Source organism: Rhinatrema bivittatum, chromosome 4, assembly GCF_901001135.1.
Source record: "Rhinatrema bivittatum chromosome 4, aRhiBiv1.1, whole genome shotgun sequence".
Lineage (NCBI taxonomy): Eukaryota > Metazoa > Chordata > Amphibia > Gymnophiona > Rhinatrematidae > Rhinatrema > Rhinatrema bivittatum.
Genome location: NC_042618.1, coordinates 168,518,010 through 168,543,241, shown reverse-complemented (window position 1 = coordinate 168,543,241; position 25,232 = coordinate 168,518,010). Strand labels below are relative to the sequence as shown.

At 51.1% G+C, this 25,232-nt stretch overlaps 1 protein-coding gene across 2 annotated transcripts in view; it reads right to left on the bottom strand.

Moving 5' to 3' along the window:
- Positions 1-25,232, bottom strand: part of RNF213 (ring finger protein 213) — a 413,312-nt gene that overhangs the window by 143,442 nt on the left and 244,638 nt on the right. For both annotated transcript variants that reach the window (XM_029599190.1, XM_029599191.1), the window contains exons 35-38: positions 20,544-20,732; positions 19,923-20,062; positions 4,875-5,029; positions 4,052-4,270 (exon numbers count right to left, since the gene is read on the bottom strand). In XM_029599190.1, coding sequence (XP_029455050.1) covers positions 4,052-4,270; positions 4,875-5,029; positions 19,923-20,062; positions 20,544-20,732 — 703 coding nt within the window. The remainder of the gene's footprint in view (positions 1-4,051; positions 4,271-4,874; positions 5,030-19,922; positions 20,063-20,543; positions 20,733-25,232) is intronic.

Below are 25,232 nucleotides of genomic sequence, written 5' to 3'. Positions count from 1 at the left end.
GCGCAGTCCTGGAGGACTGCCACGCTGCAGAGAGCCGCCCTGGCTCCCGGCGCTTGGAAGATTTGTCCCCCCGATGCGTTCCTTGATGTCTCCTTCCCCCCCCCCCCGGGGAGGCATCGGGAACAAAGCCCGCCGTGCGAGAGACGCGACGGGCATTCCCACAAGCGGAAACACAGAGCCCTGCGGCATCACAGGAAAAGACCGGCAAGTAAGGAGGCCGAAAACAGGACTGGAGCACCTTTGCCGAGCCGCCCACACTGCCTCAACTCAGCGGGTCGCAAGAGGGAAGATAGAGAAACAAAAGACTTTTTTTTTTTTTCTCCGAAACAGAACTTTAAAAAACTTCAAACCTCCCTGCAAGCAACAGGCTCTGTTGTGGCGCCGCGGAGTGAGTGAGCTGGGCTCCCTGGTATCACACCGACCCGGCTGCCCGATGAATAGCTTACAAGGTCCCTGACCTTCCACTTTGAAGCCTCAGATACCAGGGGGGGATGGTCCCACCAGGACCTAACAACCCCCTGGGAGGCAGTAGAAACCTTGTAGTCTTCTTTGGTTCCTTTTTTTTTTTTTAATCTCTCTAGACTGCAGGTTTTGCACCTCCACCATCTGCTGGAGACAGAGAAATACTGACGAACTGCAGGTGGCACCTCAGGGTATAGGGTACAGTCAGTCAAAACTTCTGTCTCCATCTGCTGGAGGAGAGGCAAAACCTAGCTGTCTGGACTGATACGGGTATGTACAGGGAACTTAGGTGAAGCCGCTTCTTAGCACATCCAGCACCCATTGGTCCAAAGACTTTGGTGCACGCCTCATAACAAAACGGTCAATTTACATAAGAAATTGTCATGCTGGGTCAGACCAAGGGTCCATCAAGCCCAGCATCCTGTTTCCAACAGAGGCCAAACCAGGCCACAAGAACCTGGCAATTACCCAAACACCACCCTTTTTTTTTTTTTTTTTTTGAGAAGAATAGACCAGCCTCCCTTCCTTGTGCAGCTTTGCTGCCTCTGCAGCCCCTTGACCAGAGTTATCCTGAGTGAAATTATGCAGACCCCAAAAGAACTGCTGCTGCCCTGAGATGAGAATGCCCCCCCCTGTTGGAGCAATACCGTCTCTTCAACTTATCTTCTGGCAACTTTAGGTCTTTGGACTCCCCAAAAGGTTTACTAGTTGCTCCACATCCTAGCCACACACTAACCTCCCCTTCAAGAGAGATCACTGAGCTGGAACTTGGACCAGACGTCATTGACAAATTGCATAACGAAAGAAAGCCAATACCGCTGACAGCATAATCTTGGATGATGTCTGAAACAGATCACGGAGCGCATAAGCCACAAAAGCCATGGCCGCCTCCAGACATGCCACTTGCCTAGCGGAGGCCGAGGAAACCTGTCCTTTTGCTTGCAAGCTTTGCACCCACTTTAGCCAGTTCCACATGGCCAAGGTCGAAACCTCAAACATCCTTTTTAGATGGATCGGCAACTTCCGATCCTGAGCAGCCTCCAGCAAAGCCGAATGCTCCGACCAGGTGGGTTTCTTCGTAATCGCGCAGACCGAAGTATCAGCCTCCAGCAGGGAATAGAGCTTAAGCCATAGCTCTCCCACCTTCAGTCCCGCTTGTGGATATCCCATTCCCGGAGAACCAATTTTTTTTTTTTTTTTTTACTATTCTATGGAATGGAAAAGCTTTGGAGGCTCCCCCGCAGGTCTTCCCTAATGGGGCCACCCTTCAAGGTCGGACCGCAGTTAAGGAACTTCAATTCCCAACTGTTCCAGCACATGCAGGACAGCTTTGTCCTTCCTGAACCACCTTAACCTTGGCTGCCCCGGAAGGGTTCCCTCCAGGGCCATCATCTTGGCCCCCAAAACCCCTCTCTGAGGGGTCCGTGTCATAAGTATCACTGCTCCAATGACCTTGAAGGCCTAGCAGACGGAAAAAAGCACTCAACCCTCCCCAAGAGTCTCGCTTGTCACTGGGGCCCCAGTGGAGGAGCACACTTGCCTGCTGCTCCCCTTTTTGGATAAATAAGCTTTATGCCTTAAGTCGACAAAATCCTAGGAAATTCATGCCAAACCGCTGGAATCTTCCCTCATGAGCTCCCCAGCCTCATCACCACCTCTCTAGGTCCGCAGGGAAATCATACTCAACTAGTAATAAAGGGGGTGGGGAATCCCTCCCCTTCCCCGATTCTGCCTGTTGATTCCACGCGATGACAAAATGGCCACCGTTCCATGTTTGTCAGCCGAGCTCTCTTGCCTGCTGCAGCCGATCGAGTGACAGTTTTATCCCACGCTGCCTCAGCGTCTGCTTCATGAGCTTCTCCTCCTGAGATACCCTTTAGACACATACACCTCTCTCCCCAGGCCTTGTAGCCCTTGCTGCGTCCCGTGGCCACCACCATTATGTGTGCACCTGCCACATCATGTGCTTATACTTAGGCGCGTACTCGTCTCCCCGCTGACCTTGCAGCACTTGCCGCGACCCACAGCCGCCATTATGCACGCATTTTGCGCTCATCTGAGCCAGATGCACCTCATACTCGACAGGAAACTGCCTCCCAACAGGCCATACTGAAGGCCCCCCGACCCTGGTGTCCAATGGGCCTTGACCACTTTATTTATTTATAACTTTTCTATACTGAAGTTCAAATAACAGAGTTAATTATCACTCCAGTTTACATTGCAACCATAAAACAGTGACAAAGTTGTCTTACATAGAACAGGGGGAGAGAAAAACTTGGATATAGCTTAAGCATGGGGAGTAACGTGTCAAAACTGGTAAGAACTGATAAGAGTTGGCTTTTTAGGGTAACAAGGTATTCCGAGGGAGGGGGTAGGAATGAGGGATTGTGAGGGGGTTGGAAGCGGAGGGTTACCATAGATTTAATGAAACTAATTTACATATATTAAATAGCTTAGGCAGCGGAAGAAAAAGTGCTTAGGCATCTGAGCTTAGGAAGAGAAGGTCCGTGGAGGATGAGGCAAGGACGAGTGTTATGGGAAGGCTTGTCTGAATAGTAGCGTCTTAAGTCTCTTCTTGAATGTAATTGGGCATTGTTCCAGCCTAAGGTCCGGTGGGAGCAGGGTCCACTGTTTGGGGCCTGCGGTGGAAAAGGCTCTTTTACTAAAGGAGGTTTTGAATGTAGGTGTTCTAAGAGTCCCTCTTTGCGCTAATCTCAGAGGACGGGTTGAAGTATGAAGTTGCAGGGGGTCGATAGGTCCAGCGGAGAGATGTTAAGAATGGCTTTGTGGGTGATTACTAACAGCTTGTAGAGGATTCTGAATTTGACTGGGAGCCAATTTGACTGGGAGCCACTTGCACTCCTTCTCCTCCCCCCAGCTGTCTCATGACCAGCTGGTCAGCGTCTGCACCCACACTGCCTCTCTTTTTATTTATTTATTTTTAAGAAAACAGACCTGAGAAAATACTTCCCAGAAAAAAGAAGGGGAAATACTTTCCTGATGGTGATTCAGACACCAGAGGGCCAGAGGGAGAAGTCTAAGGGGAAGGAAGGAGCTAGAACTACCAGACTTCAGTTCCCTCACTGCCTCCAGAGGACAGGGAGTCAGAACCACTGGCTTTCAGTCCCCTTGACTTCAGACTGAGCTAAACCAGGGATATCAATCCCCTGCTCGTCCTGCTGTACCTGAGGGATGGCCCGCGAAGCTTCCTAACACCTCAGGGAGCCCACAAGAAAATCCTGTTCTGGTGCTTTATTTATTTATTTATCTATCTATCTATCTAATTCTCCAGACTGCAGGATTTTCATCTCTACCAGCTGCTGGAGTCAGAGAATATTGAGGGACTGCAGGTGGCACTCCAGCTTATGTAGCAGTTTCAGACTCCATTTGCTGGTAGGAATGCAAAATCCACTTGTCTGGACTGTTCTGGGGTAAGAACAGGAGCCCAATTATTTTAGCATAAAAAGCCGTAAGAGTTAAACACGGGTTTGCATCCCTATTCTGCTTTTCTGCTTCCATGCCAGCACCCTGTCTGAGGACCATGATGTATAGAGACCACTCATGTGTGCACCTCCTAGCAGAACCCTACCATCTCATGCTGCCTCAGTGCCAGCACCTCCTCGATTCTCAGGGTCAGCGATTCCAGCACATGTGGGCAGACTGCCAGGATACGAGAGAAATTTTGCAGCCGGTGCCTGAACTGGTGGTAGCCAATGTGGACCCAGGGCAGAAGCGGCACCTCTTCCTCCTCCTCCTTCTCCTCCCTCCTCAGCTCTTCCACGCAGGATAGGAGAGCCATCTGTAGAAACTAGAAGGTCAAAGAAAAGTTGAGCTAAGGAAGGGGGACAGAAAGTCCTTTGCTATTTGTGACATCCAATCATGGATCAATTTATTCCATTCACCATCTGTCCTCCACTTCTCTTACAGAGAAACCATTTATGGAGCTGACCTAATTCCTACTTTCCCCATCTCTCTATAACTAGTCTTTATACAGGGGCTCCTGGTCAGAGTCTGTGTAACGGGTCAGATCATCTCACATTGCCATTGGAAAAAAGGCACACTGAGAAACAGCCTCCTTTCAAAGACTGCATGTTTTCTGCACACTTGTGCAAACTCTACAGCCAGCCAAATGCCACAGGTGGAAGCTGCTCCAGCTCCAGCTCATGGTACTGTGTGTCTTATTTTACTGTTCTTCATCCACCCTTATAGGCTATCACCAGTGACGAATGACAGTGGCAAGGTCATAGTGCTCCATGTAGTAGAGGGATTTATTCGGGAAGGGATTCCCATGGTGACTTTTCTCGTTATTAGGATTCAGCTGGAAATGAATTATCCTCCCCCAGTAAAGAGGATCTGAACATTCCCTGCATGTCCCTGAAATCAGAAACTGTAGATACATGTCAAATACTGACCTGCAGCTCTCCAAGGGACGAGATGCTCATGCTCAGCAGCAGGAAGTCATGCACATAGCGCAGGAATAGCTCACGCCTGTCTTCCTCATGTAGACTGGAAATGAATTGTCCCAGTGGCGTCTGCTGGAAAATATCTATAAACTTCTCCTCGTGCCCTAGATAAGAAACAACCACAGGAGGCCATCCGCAACACAGAGGAAAGATAAATAAAAACCAAGGAAACATGCATCCCCTCCCTGGCCGGCTATCTAAGGTGGCCAAATTGTAAAAGTTATTCTGAATGACATTTAGCTCATAAGAAGGAGAAGGGATGGCTTTACACCCCAAGGAAAATCAACTGGAAAGAGTACATTCTACTGAGAGGACAAAATGAAAAGAAAAAAAAAATTCACCGAAAGGAAAATTGGTTCTTACCTGCTAATTTTCGTTCCTGTAGTACTACAGATCAGTCCAGACTCCTGGGTATTGCCTCCCCTCCAGCAGATGGAGACAGAGAAAGTTTTACTGCCACTTAACCCAAGGTGCCTCCTGCAGTCCCTCAGTATTAATTTGTACCCATGCCAGAAATGCAATCAACCAACTAGACTCCCCTAAACAAGCAGTGGGAAGAGGATAACCTTAAAAATGAAACTGCACCCTTGGGGAGTTTCAAGATGGCCGCCATGTGAGAGGCTGGTGAAATACTCTCTCCTCGTTTTTCTTCAAACTATTTTCTTATTAAGAAATGCCGCACTCAAAACGAAAAGCCAAGCTCAGGGAAGCGGCGGCTTCATCGTCGCCAATCTCTGAGGCGGGCCAAACGCGGATAGAGACATTTTTCGCCGCAGAAGCAGCAGGAAGATTGCTGGTGGAAGCAGCCGCTGCAAAAGCCGAATTTGGGCGGATGTCGGCATTGCTGGCTGAGGATGTTACACTAAGCCCCGGCGCTCCGACTACCCCCCCTCACCGGTCCCGTCTGAAGCTGTGCTTGCTGGGGTAAGTCCTCTTGACCTGCATTTAACTTCTGAAAATATTGAAAATGTTACTTCCAATATGAAGGACTTACCCGGAGCCAGCAGAGACGAGGAGGATAGAGCTATCCGGGAGGTTGTGAGAGGGAAAGCCCCGGGGGGGGGGGGGGAAAACAGGCCCAGAGATTTATGCTGGAAAGTTACACACCTATTGAGACGCCGAATGTGATAACTATGGAGTCCCTATGGCATGACAAATAACATGCTGGAATCTAATAATAAGATTTTGAAAATTGAAAAAAATCTGGCTGATCACACGAATAGCTTGCAAGAGACGGAACAACGATTGAGTAAAGTGGAAAAAGTCCAAGTTGAGATTATGAGAGTTGAAAATATAAATCTCAAGAAATTAGAGAACCTGGAAAATCAGGTAAAGTATTTAAATCTTCGAGTACTGAACTTTCCCTATATAAAAGAGATATCTGCCTATGAGATGTTTAAGGATTATATGTTAAAGATATTGAAGATTCCTCTAGAAGGATTACCGGTGATATCAAAAGTATATTACATACCGAATAAAGAGGAAAAAGTAAAGGATGCAGTACAAAAAGATGAAGAGAATTTGCTGAATCTAACCCAGATCTATCGGTGGATTCAGAAGTTAAGAAAAGAATGACTTTCTTTCATGTACTTTTTCTTCAGATAGAGATTTGATTTTAAAGAGATTTATGAGGAATAGAGAGGAAGTTTATTATGGGGGGAAAATCTGGATTTATCCAGATATCTCTTGAGTTACACAAGAGAGACGTAAAAAATTTCTATCTCTAAGGTCTGAAGTTGTGGCTAAGGGTTCCAGTTTTAGTTTGAGGTACCCCAGTAAGTACATTATCAAACATTTGGATGCAAAATATATTTTCTTTGAACCGGCCCAACTGCAGAAGTTTCTTGAGCCTAGTAACCCCCAAAACCTGGAGTAGTCGTAGCATGATATAAGTATTCTGCGCACTCACATGACAACCTTAATGCTTTATTTAATAACTTTGTGTTATGATTTCTTGTAATCCGCCATGTTTACTTGGAATAGTAGATGAAAACTTGAAATGTTAAACCAAGTAAGAAATGAAAGGTTTTCTGTGACTAAAATTGTTTGGTGAATATTAACCTACGCAATGTATAATGTTTGCTTTATGTGAATATTGAAAAATTAATAAATATTAAATTAAAAGAAAAACAAAAAAAAACAAAACTGCACCCACAAAAAACCCTGTGTAGGACTAACAAAACCAAGTACAGAAAAAGAAAGGCAAATCAACAAAACCTCTTTCTGTACCAAGTACAGAAAAAGAAAGGCAAATCAAGGGACTCTCCACACTATCCATATCCTTCAGAGAGTTGGACTCTGGACTGATCTGTGGTACTATAGGAACAAAAATTAGCAGGTTAGAACCAATTTTCCTTTCCCTGTATGTACCCAGATCAGTCCAGACTCTTGGGATGTACCAAAGCTTCCCTAAAGAGGGTGGGACAGAGTCCCAATCGAAGCACACTTTCACCAAATCCCCTGGCCTCTGGAGCCTGGACATTCAAGCGATAATGCCTGGCAAAAGTGTGCAACAACTTCCAAGTAGCCGCTCTACAGATCTCTTGTGGAGAAACTAGCAGACACTTGGCCCAGGAGGCTTACTGAGAACGAGTAGAATGCGCCTGAAACCCCGCTGGAACCAGGCGACCCTGACAGATATACGCAGAATTAAAAGTTTCTTTCAACCACCTCACAATGGTTGCTTTAGACGCCTTATGCCCCTATTTGGCACTGCTCTACACCACAAAAAGGTGATCTGACGTGCGGGAACTGTTGGTGACTTCAAGATACCACATTAAAGCGCGCTTTATGTCCAGCCATTGTAAATCTCTAGTGTGCGGCTCCAAAGTATCCAAATTTGAGAAGGATGTGAGGTCTATGGATTGATTTAAGTAGAAGGACAACACCACCTTGGGTAAAAAGGAAGGAACCATCCTCAAGGAAACTCCCTTGTCCGAGATTCTCAAAAAAGGCTCCCTGCAGGATAAAGCCTGAAGATCGGAAATTCTACAAGCCGAACAAATAGCCACCAAGAAAACCACTTTCAAAGTGAGATTCTTCATAGTCGCACATCTCAGAGGTTCGAAGGGGGGGGCGCACTCAAGCTCTTTAAGACCACATTCAGGCTCTAGGAAGAACAAGGCTGCTGAACTGGGGGCATGTTTCACTCCCCGAAGAAAATGCACTACGCCCAGATAAACAGATAGAGAAAATCCTGAAACCTTACCTCGTAGACATCCTAATGCCGCCACCTGAACCCTGAGAGAATTAAAGGATAACCCCTTGACCAAACTGTCCTCAAGAAAGGCCAACATATACCACACTGAGACTCGCCTAGGATCCACTCATCGACCGGAACACCAGGCCTCAAAAACTCTCCATACCCTCGCATAGACGAGAGAAGTGGAGATCTTCCTAGACTACAAGAGGGTAGCAATGACTGCGTCCGAATAACCTTTGTCTTTCAAATGCTGCCTCTCAAAAGCCAAGCCACTAGACAAAATCAATCTGTCTGATCTAAATAAATGGGCCCTTGATGCAGAAGATTCAGTAGGTGAGCAAGCCTCAATGGGCTATCCGCAAACCACAGACGCCTCAGCCACTCTGGTGCTACGAGAATCACTTTGCCCGGATGAATCTATGCGCTGAAATCTTGCCTACTAATGGCCAAGGAAGAAAAACATACAATAGGATGTCTGTCGGCCAGGGTAGAATCAATGCATCTACCTCTTCTGCTCCTCTTTCTCTTCGTCGACAAAAGAAACATGGGGCCTTGGAATTTCGGGAAGTCGCCATCAAGTCCACACACAGTAAGCGCCACCTGCAACTGACGAGACACATTGCCTCTTCTGATAGCTCCCACTCCCCAGGGTCCAGCTGCTGTTGGCTGAGAAAATCTGCTTGCATGTTGTCAGAGCCCACTATATGCGAGGCTGCCAAGGACTTCAGATGTTGCTTTGACCAGTCGACCAAAAGACGGGCCTCCTGAGCCATTGCTCGACTCTCAGTACCTCCTTGTCGACTGATGTGAGCTACCGTTGTCACATTGTCAGACAAGACTCTCACCGGCTTTCCCCTCACCAAGGGTAGAAACTCCATCAGGGCCAAATGTACCGCCCTCGCCTCTAATCGACTGATGGACCTGGAGGCTTTCTCCGTTGACCACTGACCTTGTATGGCCTGGCTCTGACATACTGCTCCCCAGCCGAAGAGACTGGCATTGGTGGTTACGATCATCCAGATCGAGGTCCATGCTGCGACTCAACTTGTCCAGGAGGAGCCACCATGAAAGACTGGAACGCACAGGCTCCAGGAGAGGGAGAAGTAGCTGAAAACGCTCCGATAACAGGTCCCAGCGAGACAGTAAAGCTGACTGCAGAGGCCTCATGTGAGACAACACTCATGGAACCAATTCCAAGGAAGAGGTCATAAATCTGAGCCCTTGTAAGTAATCCCAGACCTTGGGTATTCGCTTGTCCAATAATCTAAGAATTTGGGCCTGTAGTTTGGAAATCTGCTCCTTGGTAAGAAACACCTTTCTCACTTTTTGTGTCGAAACGTGCCCCCAGGAATTTCAAACTCTGGGAAGGAACAAGATGACTCTTGGACAGATTGACTATCCTCCCCAATGATCTCAAGCACCAGAGGACCAAATACACTGCCCTCCGACAAACAGGCCTATCCTGTAAAGTGCGGCCGCGTTTACCCTGCTCCTAAGCCGTTTTTAACTTCGTTTTCGGCCGCGTTAGCCCTTCCTGCGATCCCGAATCCCCTTTAACCTACTCCTACCACGTCCTAAATTCCCTGGGCAACCCCTTCCGCCCGCGGCATGCATATTGCATGCAAACGAGCGAATTAGCGCGATATTGCATGCAAACGAGCGAATTAGCTATTCACCTAGCATCCCGTAACCCGCGCCCCGACTAACGCTACCTTTCCCTGCCGTTTTGTCGCGCGTTTAACCTGCAAACTTACCGCCTACCCTGACCCAGGCGGTAGAGGCATGGGTAAGGGTAGGTGGAAAGCTTTCCCCCAGCCCCCGCTCGCCTGCCCCGGCCGCGATCATGGGTGCCGGTCTCCGTGGCAGCCCCAGTCCTCTCCCCTGCTCCCGAAGCCAAAAAAAAAAAAAGCGTAAAAAACGTTGCAGCCCCCCTCCGATGTCCGGACTGGGGCTGCCACGGAGACTGCAACGGCAAAGCGACATTTCAGTGTCCCCCCTCCTCTCGGAGCAGGGTGCGAAAAGCCGCCTTGCTCCGAGAGGAGGGGGGACACTGACAGCAGCGAAGCAACGACGAAGAAAGCGGCGAAGCGACTTTTCAGTGTCCCCCCTCCTCTCGGAGCAGGGCGCGAAAAGCCGCCTTGCTCCGAGAGGAGGGGGGACACTGACAGCGGCGAAGCAACGACGAAGACAGCGGCGAAGCGACTTTTCAGTGTCCCCCCTCCTCTCGGAGCAGGGCGCGAAAAGCCGCCTTGCTCCGGGAGGAGGGGGGACACTAGCAACGATGAAGCAACTTACTTTTCTGAAGCCATCATCAGGAACACATGCGATCGTAGCTCCTCCCGATGAAGACAAAGATGGCCGCCTGCACGGGGAAAGCGTGCAATTGGCCGCTCAAGACGTGATGTCGTGACGTCACGTCTTCAGTGGCCAATTGTACGCTTTCCCCGTGCAGGTGGCCATCTTGTTGGGAGGAGCTACGGGAGCCAGATCGTGTTCCTGCTGATGGCTGATGGCTGCAAAAAAGATAAGTTTTGCCGGCGTCCAAAAGCGACTTACTTTTGGGATCTTGACAGATCCCAAAAGTAAGTCGCTTTTGAAAAAAAACAAAATTTGCTCCCCTTTTTTTTTTTTGCTTCGCCGCTGTCACCTCTTCTCCCCCCTCCCGGAGCAGGGCGCGAAAGCAGCCTTGCTCCGGGAGAAGGGAGAACAGACTGACAGCGGTCAGGTCGGGTCCGGGTTGGGGGTCCGGGTCGGGTCCGGGCTGGGGGAAAGCTTCGCCGCTGTCATCTCTCTCCCCTCCTCCCGAAGCAGGCCTTGCTCCGGGAGGGGGGGAGAAGCGCTGTCGGGTCAGATCAGATGGAAAAGTAAGTTGCTTCGCTACTGTCATCTCTCTCTCCACCTCCCGGAGCAAGGCCTGCTTCGGGAGGAGAGGAGAGAGATGACAGCGGCGAAGCAACTTATTTTTGCATCCGATCGGACCAGACTTCCTGGTATCTGTCATTTCAAATGACATTTGAAATGACAGATACCAGCGTGGCGTGAAGCCTTAGGCCCGCGCACCCAGGATCCTGTATAGGCGCTCTATCCAGTATCCTGGGTTGCGCGGGACTAAGGCTTTTCGGACGCGGCTTACATTTACATATAATTAGGCTTCAGGATCGAGCGGTAGGTGAGCTGCACTGTGCGGGCGGTAACCGCGGGTGCCGTAGGCACTAATGCAGCTCTTCCTACCGCTCGGTACTGGATCACCCTGAAAGGGATTCCGACTTTGCACAGATCAGCCAGTCATTCAGATATGGATGGACCAGGACGCTCTCTCTCCAGAGAGCTGCTGCCACCATGACCATCACGGCTTCCAGCCCCACTGCCCGAAGAGACTCAGCCTCAGACAAAGATTTGTCCATTTGTTACTGCTGTACCCAGCTCAGACCCACTCTCAACACAAAACTGCTACACATAGCCATCCGAGCACAAAAGGCAGACATCTCAAAGATCTTTTTGAAGTGCACTTCCAGCTTCCTGTCCTGAAGATCCTTCAGAACTGTAGCGCCAGTAACCGGAATGGTAGCCTTCTTGGTAACCGCCGAGACTGAGGCATCTACCTTCGGGACCTTGAGAAGGTCAAGCACATCTTCTGGCAAGGGATATAATCTATCCTTAGCCCTGCTGACCTTCAATCCTGTGTCCAGAGTATCCCACTCCCTGAACAGTAAAGGAAAATTAGTTTTTACCTGATAATTTTCGTTCCTGTAGTACCACGGATCAGTCCAGACCGTGGGTTGAGCCTCCTGTCCAGCAGATGGCGACAGACCAAAACTGTAAGGGTATCCTATAACAGGACAGAGCCTACCCTGCAGCCCTTCAGTATAACCATTGTCAAAGCAGATTAAAGATAACCAGTAAAAGTTCAAGTAAGTAACAAGAGGAGCTAAACAGGCAAACAAGAGAATTCTCAAAAAGTAAACAATTGTAAACATTGAATGGACTCTGTATAAGATCGCTCTTGCATATCCCTCATCATCATAATAGATGCTTCCAGTGCCTTTAATGATAATCATAGATAAATTCTAGTGCCATGGACAGATCCAGAGTACCTGGGTCAGACCAAGGGTCCATCAAACCCAGCATCCTGTTTCCAACAGTGGCCAATCCAGGCCATAAGAACCTGGCAAGCACCCAAAAACTAAGTCTATTCCACATTACCGTCGCTAGTAATAGCAGTGGCTATTTTCTAAGTCAACTTAATTAATAGCAGGTAATGGACTTCTCCTCCAAGAACTTATCCAATCCTTTTTTAAAAACAGTTATACTAACTGCACTAACCACATCCACTGGCAACAAATTCCAGAGTTTAATTGTGCGTTGAGTAAAAAAGAACTTTCTCCGATTAGTTTTAAATGTGCCACATGCTAACTTCATGGAGTGCCCCCTAGTCTTTCTATTATCCAAAAGAGTAAATAACCAATTCACATCTACCCGTTCTAGACCTCTCATGATTTTAAACACCTCTATCATATCCCCTCTCAGCCGTCTCTTCTCCAAGCTGAAAAGTCCTAACCTCTTTAGTCTTTCCTCATAGGGGAGCTGTTCCATTCCCCTTATTTTGGTAGCCCTTCTCTGTAACTTCTTCATCACAATTATTTCTTTTTTGAGATGCGGCGACCAGAACTGTACACAGTATTCAAGGTGCGGTCTCACCATGGAGCAATACAGAGGCATTATGACATTTTTCGTTTTATTCACCATTCCTTTTCTAATAATTCCCAACATTCTGTTTGCTTTTTTGACTGCTGAAGCACACTGAACAGACGATTTCAATGTGTTATCCACTATGTCGCCTAGATCTCTTTCTTGGGTTGTAGGAAAAGAAGAACAAAACTTCGAGTGGCCGAGGACAGACGGGAGGGCATCTGGACTGATCTGTGGTACTACAGGAACGAAAATTATCAGGTAAGAACTAATTTTCCTTTCCCTGTACGTACCCAGATCAGACCAGATCGTGGGATGTACCAAAGCTTCCCTAGACAGTGTGGGACCAAGATAGTCCCGCTCGAAGCACCTGCCTGCCAAAGGAACCAAACAGTGGAGCCTGTACATCAAGGCGGTAATGCCGAGCAAAAGTATGCAGGGACTTCCATGTAGTGGCCCTGCAGATTTCCTGCAGAGAGACCGAACGTCTCTCTGCCCAGGAAGTAGCCTGAGAATGCAAGGAATGAGCTTTCAAGCCCTCTGGAACCGCTCGTCCTTGAGAAATATAGGCCAACGAGATCGCCTCCTTCAACCATCGGGCGATCGTAGCCTTTGAAGCTTGCTTGCCTGCCACTGTTTGGGCCACTCCAAAGAACAAAAAGATGATCCAAGACTCGGAAGTCATTGGTGACCTGAAGATAATGCATCAAGACGTGTTTTACATCAAGGCGGTGAAGGTCACCCCCAAACGAACTCGCGATATCAGAAGAAAACGCAGGAAGCTCCACTGTCTGATTGACACGAAAGGAAGAGACAACTTTCGGCAGGAAAGACGGTACAGTCTTGAAAGAGACTCCTCAATCAGAAAAACACAGGAAGGGTTCCCTACAGGACAACACTTGGATCTCTGACATCTTTCTGGCTGAGCAGATAGAGACTAGAAAAACCGTCTTGAACATGAGATCCTTAAGAGTAGACCGGCGGAGGGGTTCAAAGGGAGCCTGACAGAGGGCCCGAAGAACCAAATTAAGACTCCACGAAGGACAAGTGGAACGGACAGGCGGATTCAAATGCTTGGCGCCCTTGAGGAAACCGACAATATCTGGATGCGATGCAACCGCATAACCATCAATATTGCCCAAGAGGGAGCCGAGAGCAGACATCTGCACCCGAAGCGAATCGAAGGATAGGCTCTTGGAGAGGCCTCTCTGAAGAAAGGAAAGAATCAGGGATACCGGAGCCGCATGTGCCGACACACCCGACTCTGCACAGACAGTTTCAAAAACCTTCCATACCCGAACATAATCGAGCGAAGTAGAGGTCTTGTGGGCGTGCAGTAGAGTGGAGATAACTTCCTCCTTATATCCTTTTGCCTTAGTCTCCGCCGTTCAAAAGCCAGGCCGCTAGACAGAAGTGGTCCGCCTGGTCGAAAAATACGGGACCTTGACGGAGCAGACATGGAAGATGGCCGAGGTGAAGAGGACCGTCCGTCGCCAGGTTTACCAGATCTGCGAACCACGGTCTGTGGGGCCACTGGGGAGCTACGAGAATGACCGGACCCATGTGGAGTTCTATTCTTCTAGAACCTTTCCCACTGGGGCCAAGGCGGGAACACGTACAGAAGGACATCAAGGGGCCAAGGAAGGACTAGTGCATCTACCCCTTCTGAGCAGTGCTCCCTCCAGCGGCTGAAGAACGTGGGAGCTTTGGCATTGCCCAGGGTCACCGTCAGGTCCAGGTGAAGTGAGCCCCACCTGCAGATGATCAGATCCATTGCTCCGGACAACTCCCACTCGCCCGGATCGAGACACTGGCGACTCAAGAAATCGGCCTGGACATTCTCCTTGCCCGCTATGTAAGAAGCTGCTAGGCTCTCCAGGTGGCACTCCGCCCATGCGAAGAGCTTGCTGGCTTCCAGGGCTACCAGACGACTCTTGGTGCCCCCCTGTCGATTGATGAAGGCCATTGTGGTGGAGTTGTTCAAGAGCATGAGCACTGCCTTACAGCGAATCAACGGGAGGAAGACTCTGAGAGCCAGACGGACCGCCCTGGCCTCCAGGTGATTGATAAGCCAGCGAGACTGGACTGGGGATCAATATCCTTGGGTAGCCTGAGACTGACAGACCGCTCCCCACCCGGAGAGACTGGCATTCGTCATGACAACGATCCACTGTGGAGTCAGTAGGGATATTCTTTTCAAAAGGTACGTTAGCGATAGCCCCCATTGTATGTTGATGACGGTAAAGATGAAGAGCAGGAGGGTCGTCCGAAACTGCACAGACACCGGCTTCCAGCGGGATAGCAACGCTTTCTGCAATGGAAGCATATGAGCAAATGCCCAGGGGACCAGGTCGATAGTGGAAGCCATGGTCCCCAGAACTTGAAGGTAGTCCCACGCCGTAGGAAGTGGCATGGAAAGAAGATTTCGGACTTGGTCCTTCAACTTGAACGTCCGAGCGTCCAGCAGGAACACCTTGCCGACCCGGGTATCGAAGCGAGCTCCCAGAAATTCCAGGACCTGGGAGGGCTGTAGGTTGCTCTTGGGAAAGTTGTCTATCCACCCCAGGGAGGTGAGAAGAGCAAGGACTTGGTCAACTGTCAGCTTGCAAAGGTCCTCAGTCTTGGCCCGCACTAGCCATTCATCCAGATAGGGATGGACTAGGACTCCTTCTCGCCGGAGGGCGGCCACCACCACTACCATGACCTTGGTAAAAGTGCGAGGTGCTGTGGCTAGCCCAAAAGGCAGGGCCCTGAACTGAAAATGCTGGCCCAAGATGTATAATCGAAGAAACTTCTGATGCTCATGTCGAATTGGGATGTATAAGTAAGCCTCCATCAGGTCGAGAGAGGCCAGAAACGCTCCGGAATGAACAGCCGCAATTACCGCCCTCAGGGTTGCCATCCGAAAATGGGGTACCCTGAGGGCCCGGTTGACTCTCTTGAGGTCCAAGATGGGACGGAAGGACCTGTCCTTTTTCGGCACCACAAAGTAGATGGAATAGTGGCCGGCACCTTGTTCTTCCGCCCGGACTGGGACTATAGTCCCCAGCCCCTGGAGCTGGGCGAGATTCTGTCACACGGTGGCCCACTTCTGGAGAGTGCAAGGAGAGACAATGTGCAGATCCGGTAGGTCTCAAGCAAACTCAAAAGCATAACCTCTGCTTATAATCTAGAGGACCCACTGGTCAGACGTGATTTTGGCCCATTCCTTGAAGAACAGGGATAGACGACCACCCAAGTCTGGAACGGAGGAACGGGCAGGCCGGATCTCACTGGGAAGCGGGTTTGGCTGCGGGATGCTGGGAGGCCCCATCTCGGAAGGCCCGACGGCCCCGAAAGGACAGAGGCCAGGACAGAGATCTGGAGGAAAAGCCCCTATAGGAAGCACCTCGCACCCGAGCAGAGTACCTCCGCTGGCCCCGGAAGGAGGAACGAGTAGGGAAAAAGGTGCTCGACTGTTTAGGGCAGTCCTCAGGCAACTTATGAACCTTGTTCTCACCCAAGGAGTTAATAAGCTGCTCGAAGTCTTCGCCGAAAAGCAATTTATCCTTAAAAGGAAGTGTGCCCAACCGTGCCTTGGAAGACGAGTCCGCCGACCAATCGCGCAGCCAGAGGAGGCATCTGGCCGACTCCGCAGAAACCATTGCCTTTGCCTGGACGCGGAGTAGATCATAAAGAGCATCCGCTCCATATGCTATCGCGCCCTCCAATCTTTCAGCCTGCTCTGCCTCTGCATACGGGAGGTCCTGGGTGCTGAGCAATTGTTGAACCCACTTAAGGCTTGCCCGCTGCATGAGACTGCTTCAGGTCGTCGCTCGGACTCCCAAGCCCAGAAACTCGAAGATCCGCTTGAGTTAGAATTTAAGCTTGCGGTCCTGAACATCCTTCAAGGCCGCGGCCCCCACCACTGGGATAGTGGCATGCTTAGTAACTGCCGACATAGAAGAATCCACCGTGGGAATTTTCAACATTTCCAGGCAATCCTCAGGGAGAGGATAGAGCTTGTCCATAGCTCTCCCCATTCGGAGCCTCGCCTCTGGAGCCTCCCATTCCCGGAGGAGTAATTTATGCATGGGATGGAACGGAAAAGAGCGAGAGGAGCCCTGAGTCCTGCCAGGACCGGGTCCATGTTGGCCGGCATCGCAGCCATGAGAGGGTCCGCTGGAGGACTCTCAATACCCAATTCCTGAAGGATAAAAGGAATGAGAGGCTCCAGTTCCTCCTTCTGAAAAAGGCGGAGCACCCGGGGGTCATCCCCCTCCAGAGGGGGAGGCGTCCCAGCCAGGTCAGCATCCGGTCCTCTGACCTGCAGGCTGGGTCAGAGGACCCGGAGGGGGAGGGACCCCCGGTACCACCCGCACCCCGACGGACCCCTGTGCATCCGGCACCATGGGAGCAGATGGGGAAGGTAACCGTGGATTTTTGGTGGGAGGAGGACCTGGAGGGGGATCCACATCCTCTTGCAAACTGACCAGGTAGGACTTGTGCATTAACAGCACAAATTCTGAGGTAAAACGTGGCCTGGAATTGCCGGGAGGGGGGAGGGTCATGGATCTCATCCTGAGACAGCACAGGGCTCAAAACAGGAGGAGGAACAAAATAAATTAGACTCCTCTCCCTCAGGCAGCTCCAAATCGGGAGCTGCCGAGACACCCCAAATGGCTGCCATTCCCGCGGTTTGCCGACCTGGGAACGGCCTGGCCATGCGGTGAGGGGATCGACCCCGGGCTGTCGGCTTGATCGCTGCCAGGGAGGGACCTTCCTCATGTGGCAGACACCTGGAACACAGTCCCTCGCGGGAAAAACGCAAAGAGGGCTCCCCACAGGCAATGCAGCAATTCAAACGCGGCATGACCAAACAGAGAGCCGCGAGTAGAGACAAAAAAAACAGCTGAGCTGAGGTGCCGGGGGGGAGTGGAGGCAGTGGAATGAACTCTGCACGCTCCTCAGCTAAAAATAACTTGCTGCCGAGTAAGACAAAAGACCAGGCGGATTCAGTCTGTGTCTTTTTAATTAGTTTTTGGGGTTTTTTTTTAAACTGAGAAGCAAGGGAATGGAGCTTCCTTGCAGGCACTGACGGGGAAGGAGCGACCCGGGAGAAAAGGCAGCCAAATAGGGGGAGTGACTGGACCACCAGTATCACCCCATACAAGGATCACCGGGAAGAGGGCCTAGGCTGCGGAACACAAGGGGCAAGTCCCCCTAGGCCCCCCAAGAGCGAAGGAGACAGCGCTGTCTCCTGACAGAAAAAAACCCAAGTCAGTTCAAAGATTTTTTTTTTTTAACTAAACGAAATACTTGCTTGATCTTGGAGAAAAGAGAAAGAAATCCCGCAGGGCAAGGGCTAAAGAGCAAAACCAGGGAACCGCAGGGTGAGCTGCCTGACATCTGCTGGAGTCAGACAAATACTGAAGGGCTGCAGGGTAGGCTCTGTCCTGTTATAGGATACCCTTACAGTTTTGGTCTGTCTCCATCTGCTGGACAAGAGGCTCAACCCACGGTCTGGACTGATTCGGGTACGTACTGGGAAAGCGCTAACCGATTTATGGAAAGGAAAGGATCTGGCTGGACCCCGGAGGACCAGGTCCTCTGCTCCCAATTTGGAAACCTTTCAAGGGACCTCTATGCCCAGCTCCTCCAGAACCGTAGGTATGAGAGGACTCAGCTCCTCCTTGTGGAACAATTACACCACCTTAGGATCATCTCCCTCGACTGCCGTCCTTTTTGATAGTGCCTGAACCGGGTCCTGCTCAACCACCCCTGGAACCAAATCCTGGTGATCCAGCTCCTGGTGATCATCTTTGTCAGAAGTATCAGAAGAGCTATCCGCAGCGGATGGCGGCACGAAAGCCCTCAAGAGTCGCCTGACCCTAATGGCCCCCGCATCCCCAGAAGCCCTGGACCTTTTGCTGGCCTCACCGGAGCACCCATCTCATTTTTCCATCACGCAGACCTCCTAGCCTTATAGGCCTTGTACAGTAAAAGCACAAAATCAGAGGAGAATGAAGAAGAAGCATCAGAGTCTCCCCCAGGGTCCTCCTCACTACCTAAAGGGGCCCCCTTTAGCATATGGACCTCCCCCAGAGGTCTAAACCTCCGGAGACAAAGGGGGAAGAAAATCCCTGCCCCCCCCCCCTCCGTGGCCCTCACTGGACTGCTGAACTTGGCCAAAATGGCCGCAGTTCCCACGCTCAGTGGGAACGGATCCTCTGAGACCTGCCACGCTGGCAAGAGCCTCCCAGGCTCGCGGCGTCTGCTCAATCTTTCTCCCGCCAAGCTCCCCAAAGGCCCCTCCCCATCAAGGAGGCATTAGGCACAAAGACGGTTATGAGAGAGACACACTTGCATTCCCGCAGGCCGAACAAGCCGCTCCATACGGTATTGAAAACAGTGACGGGCGGGAAGACCAAGACAGCTTCGGGCAGGGAGAGAAAATGAAGTGCCGGAGAGAAAAGAATAAATAACTAGAGCCGCCTGAATGAGGAGAGAACAGCGCCGGAATGGCTGCTCTTTTTTTTTTTTTTTAAGTGATAAACTTTAGCAAAGACAGAGCACTTCCCTGGAATGGCTGCAGGCTCCGCTGGTCCCTTAGGGCGAGTGATCCGAGACCCCCCAGTTTTCAGCCCTGTCTGGCAAGTAAAGGGAGCAAGTTATATAAGGGTCCCCGATCCTCTGCTCAACCGCCTCAAGAACCAGAGGGAATGGCCCCACCAGGACCTAGCAACCCTCTGGGAGGCCAGCACTGCTGAAAAATGCAGTTCTCTGTTTTTGTTTTTTGTAAATCAGACTGCAGGCTTTGCACCTCCACCATCTGCTGGAGACAGAGAATTACTGAGGGACTGCAGGTGGCACCGCAGGTTAAGTGTCAGTGTCAGTAAAACTTTCTGTCTCCATCTGCTGGAGGGGAGGCAAAACTCAGGAGACTGGACTGATCTGGGTACGTACAGGGAACTATGGGACCATACTATTAAAAGTAGGATATTTGTCCACAGTGCTATTACAACTCCTGCGTGGGGGGAGCTGGTTTAATCAGAAGAGTTGAGAAGAGGATTTGCTGACCACACCTGCCATCCATGCCTGGTAAGTCTAAGTCAGTCTGCCCTCACCTGCCATGTTCTGGATGTACTGTGCCTGAATCCAGATCTCTTCCAGGTAATCCTTGATCCTCCAGCTGAAAGGCATCTCATTGTACACACTCCCCGATAGCTTCATGTAATTCTGTACCAAGATGGTCTCATTCTGCCAGCTGCATTCGGCACATTGCAAACACAGAGAAGAGAACATCAGAAATTACGCTCAGGTCCTACAGCATTGGGCATACAGAGAAAGAGACATCACCAGAACTCTAGAAAAAAAGGCAATGAGGGATGCATGCAGCCAACCATGGCCTGTTCATCCCAATCCATGTATGAAAGGGTATGGAGAGTCTCTTTAATGGAGATTCTGGAAAAAGGAGTCATGGGATGAGGGTCAAAGAGGATAGACTGAGGAGTATTTTAAGGAAATATTTCTTTACAGAGAGGGTGATGTATGGAACAGCCTCCCCAAGGAGATGGTGGGAACAAGGACAGTATCAGACTTCAAGGAAGCATTTACAAACACAGGGGATCTCTGGTAGAGGCTGTAGAGTTGAGCAGCTGTGTGGATGAGCAGACTAGATAGAAATATGATGTAAAAAAAAGACTGTATGGCTACTATACATTTCTATGTCTACGTCTACTGCTCACCTGTTACTTTTCACATAAGGAACACTAAGGAGCTTCATGTCCATGAAGATGAACATCCAGAGATCTTTCACACAGCGCTTCATGCTGGCACCCACCAGTAACTCCAGATTCCCGTCTCTGTCTAAGATGGACACCAAGTGTGCCAAAAATGGGGTCACTGTGGTCTGAATGCGCTTCCATAATGTGTGTCTGCAGTCAGGCAACCGAGGGTGAGAGAAACAAACATTTTAGGAGACCTTGCTCACAACTTTCAGACTGTCAGAAGTCTACATCGACTGACTCACATGCCTCAGTGGCGCAGGACGGTCTACAGTGACCAAGGTTGCTGCATGCCCAGCACCAGGGGTTGTGCAGGGAATCTAGAGTGGTCAAGCTCTCAAATGCACAGCATCAAGAGACATATGGACAATTTAAAGACCCCCACATGTTCATGGCTAAGGAATTTGTAAGGAAAACTACAGTTGCCAAGCTCTCACATGTTTGGTGCCACAAAACACATGGGGTATCACAACAAACAAGAATCTGCAGGATACACGGGGACAGATGCAGAGCCTTGTCTGGTATTTCTCTCTTAGCAGTAACATAGTTAAACCCCTATGTAGAGAGAAGAGGCTTACAGAAACCACATATGTATAAGAAAATTATTATTTACCTGCTAATTTTCGTTCCTGTAGTACCATGGATCAGTCCAGACAGTGGGTTATGTCCCCAATCCAGCAGATGGAGTCAGCACAAGCTTTGAGGGGGCGTATCCATATATACTACTACCCCCTCTGCAGGAGTTCAGTATTGAGTATATCAAAGCCCGAGTAGAAACCCCCGAAGGATCAAGTTTGTGGAAACAGATAATGAAAACAATTGTAACCGCAACAAGTAACTGCAAACATCCTACCAACTTGTAGGGAGCTGTGAAAAACAGCGAAAAGAAACAACTGTGAAGACACAGAACACTGCGAGCAAGAAGCAGCGCAGAGCTGAGCAGGATCAAGAACCCAAACGCGGTGGGCGTCTGGACTGATCCATGGTACTACAGGAACGAAAATTAGCAGGTAAATAATAATTTTCTTTTCCCTGTACGTACCTGGATCAGTCCAGACAGTGGGATGTACCCAAGCTTCCCTAAATCGGGTGGGGTCCTGCGAGGCCTGCTCGGAGAACCTGCTCGCCAAAGTGTCCAGAGACCGAAGAGGCGATGTGCAGACGATAGTGCCTCGAGAACGTGTGTAACGATTTCCAGGTGGCTGCCCTACAAATTTCCTGCGAGGATACCGAGCGAACCTCCGCCCAGGAAGCCGCCTGAGAACGTGTAGAATGCGCTACGATTCCGGGTGGGGGAGTCCGACCCGCCCCAATGTAAGAAGCAGCAATGCCGGCCTTCAGCCATCTGGCAATGGTAGTCTTCGAGGCCTGAGACCCCTTCTTAGGACCGGCCCAGAGTACAAAGAGATGGTCAGAGGTTCGGAACTCATTTGTAGCCTCCAGATAGAGGCGCAGAGTGCGCTTGACATTCAAGAGACGGAGAGACTTCGGCTCTGAGGAAGAGAAGGACAGCAACTCCACCGTCTGGTTCACATGGAATGCAGAAACCACCTTCGGAAGGAAGGAGGGAACGGTGCGAAGCGAAACTCCAGAGTCGGAGAAACGGAGATAGGGCTCTCTACACAACAGAGCCTGCATCTCCGAGATGCGTCGAGCGGAACAGATGGTCACAAGAAATACAGTCTTGAGAGTGAGATCCTTTATCGTTGCGCTGCGCAGCGGCTCGAACGGTGGTCCCGACAGGGAGCAAAGCACAAGGTTAAGACTCCAGGAGGGACAAGGGTCCCGTAACGGAGGACGCATATGCTTGACACCCTTGAGAAAACGAGCAATGTCAGGATGCTGTAGAAGAGAGCCCCCATCGCTCAACAGCGAACCAAGGGCGGCCACCTGAACCCGTAGTGAATTATAGGTGAGCCCTTTTTCCACCCCCGCCTGTAGAAACTGAAGGATCTGAGGTACAGAAGCCTTAGCGGGTCTCGTGGCCTGGCTGGTACACCACAGCTTGAACACCTTCCAGACTCGAACATAGGCCGATGTCTTTCGTGCCCGCAATAGCGTGGATACTACCGCCTCCAGGTAGCCCCGACGCCGGAGGCGGCGCCTCTCAAAAGCCAGGCTGCAAGACAGAAGAATTCTGCCTGCTCGAAAAATACCGGGCCCTGATGTAGGAGCTGGGGGAGGTGCCCCAGCCTGATTGGCCTGTCGATCACCAGCTGTAGCAGGTCCGCAAACCAGGGTCGCCTGGGCCATTCTGGGGTGACGAAAACCACGGTCCCCTGATGGCTTTCTATTCTGCGGAGCATCCTGCCCACCAGGGGCCATGGTGGAAAAGAAAGATATGGCGGCCACGGGAGGACCAGGGCATCCACTCCCTCCGCGCTCTCTCCGGCGACTGAAGAAGCGTGGAGCCTTGGCGTTGAGAGCGGACGCCATCAGATCCAAGTGGGGGGCCCCCCACCGATGGACGAGAAGTTGCATTGCTTTGTCGGAGAGAGACCACTCTCCGGGTCCAGCAGTTGACGACTGAGGAAGTCCGCCTGGACGTTGTCCACACCGGCGACGGCGAGGCCGCTAGCCGGACGAGATGACGCTCCGCCCATTGCATCAGCAGCGCCGCCTCGAGCGCGACCTGCGGGCTGCGCGTGCCTCCTTGTCGGTTGATGTAGACCACGGTGGTAGCGTTGTCCGATAGGATTCTGACTTCTCGGTTCCGAAGAAGCGGGAGGAAATGTCGCAGAGCTAGCCGGACCGCTCTGGTTTCCAGACGGTTGATTGACCACTTCGCCTCCACCGTGGACCACGTCCCCTGCGTGGCGCTTCGATCGCAGACTGCACCCCAGCCTGCTAGACTGGCATAGGTGGTCACCACCACCCAATTTGGCAGATCGAGGGACATGCCACGGGCCAGGTTCGGCGGATCCAACCACCAGCCCAGACTGTCCCTGGCATTCTGTGGGAGCGGGAGAATCATCTGATAGTCCTGCAATACTGGTTTCCAACGGGAGAAGAGCGCCCACTGTAAGGTCCTGAGGTGCGCGAAAGCCCAAGGTACAAGGTCGATGGTGGACCCCATCACTCCCAGGAGTTGCAGGTAGTCCCAGGAGGTGGGCTCTGGTAACGCAGAGAACCGTCGTGTGTGATCCCGCAAGGATTGAGCTTTGTCCTGGCGCAGAAAAACTTTGCCCAGTAGGGTGTCGAAAGTTGCCCCCAAAAAAAAACCCAAGCGTTGCGAGGGCATGAGGGAGCTCTTGGAGAAGTTCACTACCCATCCCAGGGAATGTAGAAACCGTACTACTCGAGTCACCGCTGAGCGTCCATGATCGAATGACTTCGCCCGGAGGAGCCAATCGTCCAGATAAGGATGAACCAGGATGCCCTCCTTCCGGAGAGCTGCCGCCACAACTACCATGATCTTGGTGAAGGTGTGCAGCGCCGGCGCCAATCCAAACGCGAGAGCCGTGAACTGAAAATGCTGGTCCAGAATTTTGAAACGAAGGAAACTGTGGTGGTCCGGGCGGATGGGAATGTGCAGGTAGGCCTCCGTTAAGTCCAGGGAGGCGAGGAACTCCCCCCGATGCACCGCCGCAATCACTGACCGGAGCGTTTCCATGCGGAACCGAACGACTCGAAGGGATTTGTTGACTTCCTTGAGGACTAGGATAGGCCGGAAGGAACCGTCCTTCTTTGGTACGACGAAATAGATGGAATAGTGGCCCGAGCCCACCTCTCCGAAGGGCACGGGCGCAGTAGCGCCTATCTCCCGGAGTCTGTCCAGAGTCAGCTGCACCGCTCCTCTCTTGAGGTCCGAGCCACAGGGGGAAAAGATGAACCTTCCCTGCGGGGGGCGGACAAATTCCAATGCGTAGCCGTGTTTTATGGTATCCAGGACCCACTGGTCCGAGGTGATCCGTGCCCACTCCGCTTAGAAATACGTTAGTCGGTCCCCAATCCTGGGGACAGGGGAGTGGGCGAGACTGGCATCATTGTGAAGACTTGGTATAGGGGTTCCCGGTTCCGGGAGTAGTGCGTGCGGGCTGATGCCCGCGGAAGGCGCGCAACCAGGGCTGAGACCTGGGGGCGGATGGCCGGGAGCCCGTCTGTCTGTAGCCCCTGTAGCGCCGTTGCGCTCTGGCTCTGGTCCGAGAAGAAGAAAACGCTCTGGATGGTCGAAACCTATCCTCCAGCAGCCGATGAACAGCGTTCTCCCCCAGGGACTTGATGATCTGGTCCAAATCCTCCCCGAAGAGGAACTTGCCCCTGAAGGGAAGAGAGCCCAGACTGGACTTAGAGGACGTATCAGACGCCCAATTGCGTAGCCACAGTAGTCGTCGTGCTGCCACTACCGAAACCATGGATCTTGTGAGGACCCGAAAAAGGTCGTACGAGGCGTCCGCCCCATACGCCACTGCGGCTTCTAGCCGATCTGCCTGGGCAGCCTCATCGGACGGCAGGTTCTGAGACGTGAGGAGTTGTTGCACCCAAAGGAGACTAGCCCGCTGGGCAAGCGAACTGCACATCACTGCCCGCATACCCAGAGCGGAGACCTCGAAAACCCGCTTAAGGAAAACTTCCAACTTATGATCCTGTGTGTCCGCAACGCCGCACCTCCCGTCACTGGGATAGTCGTCCTCTTCGTGACCGCCGACA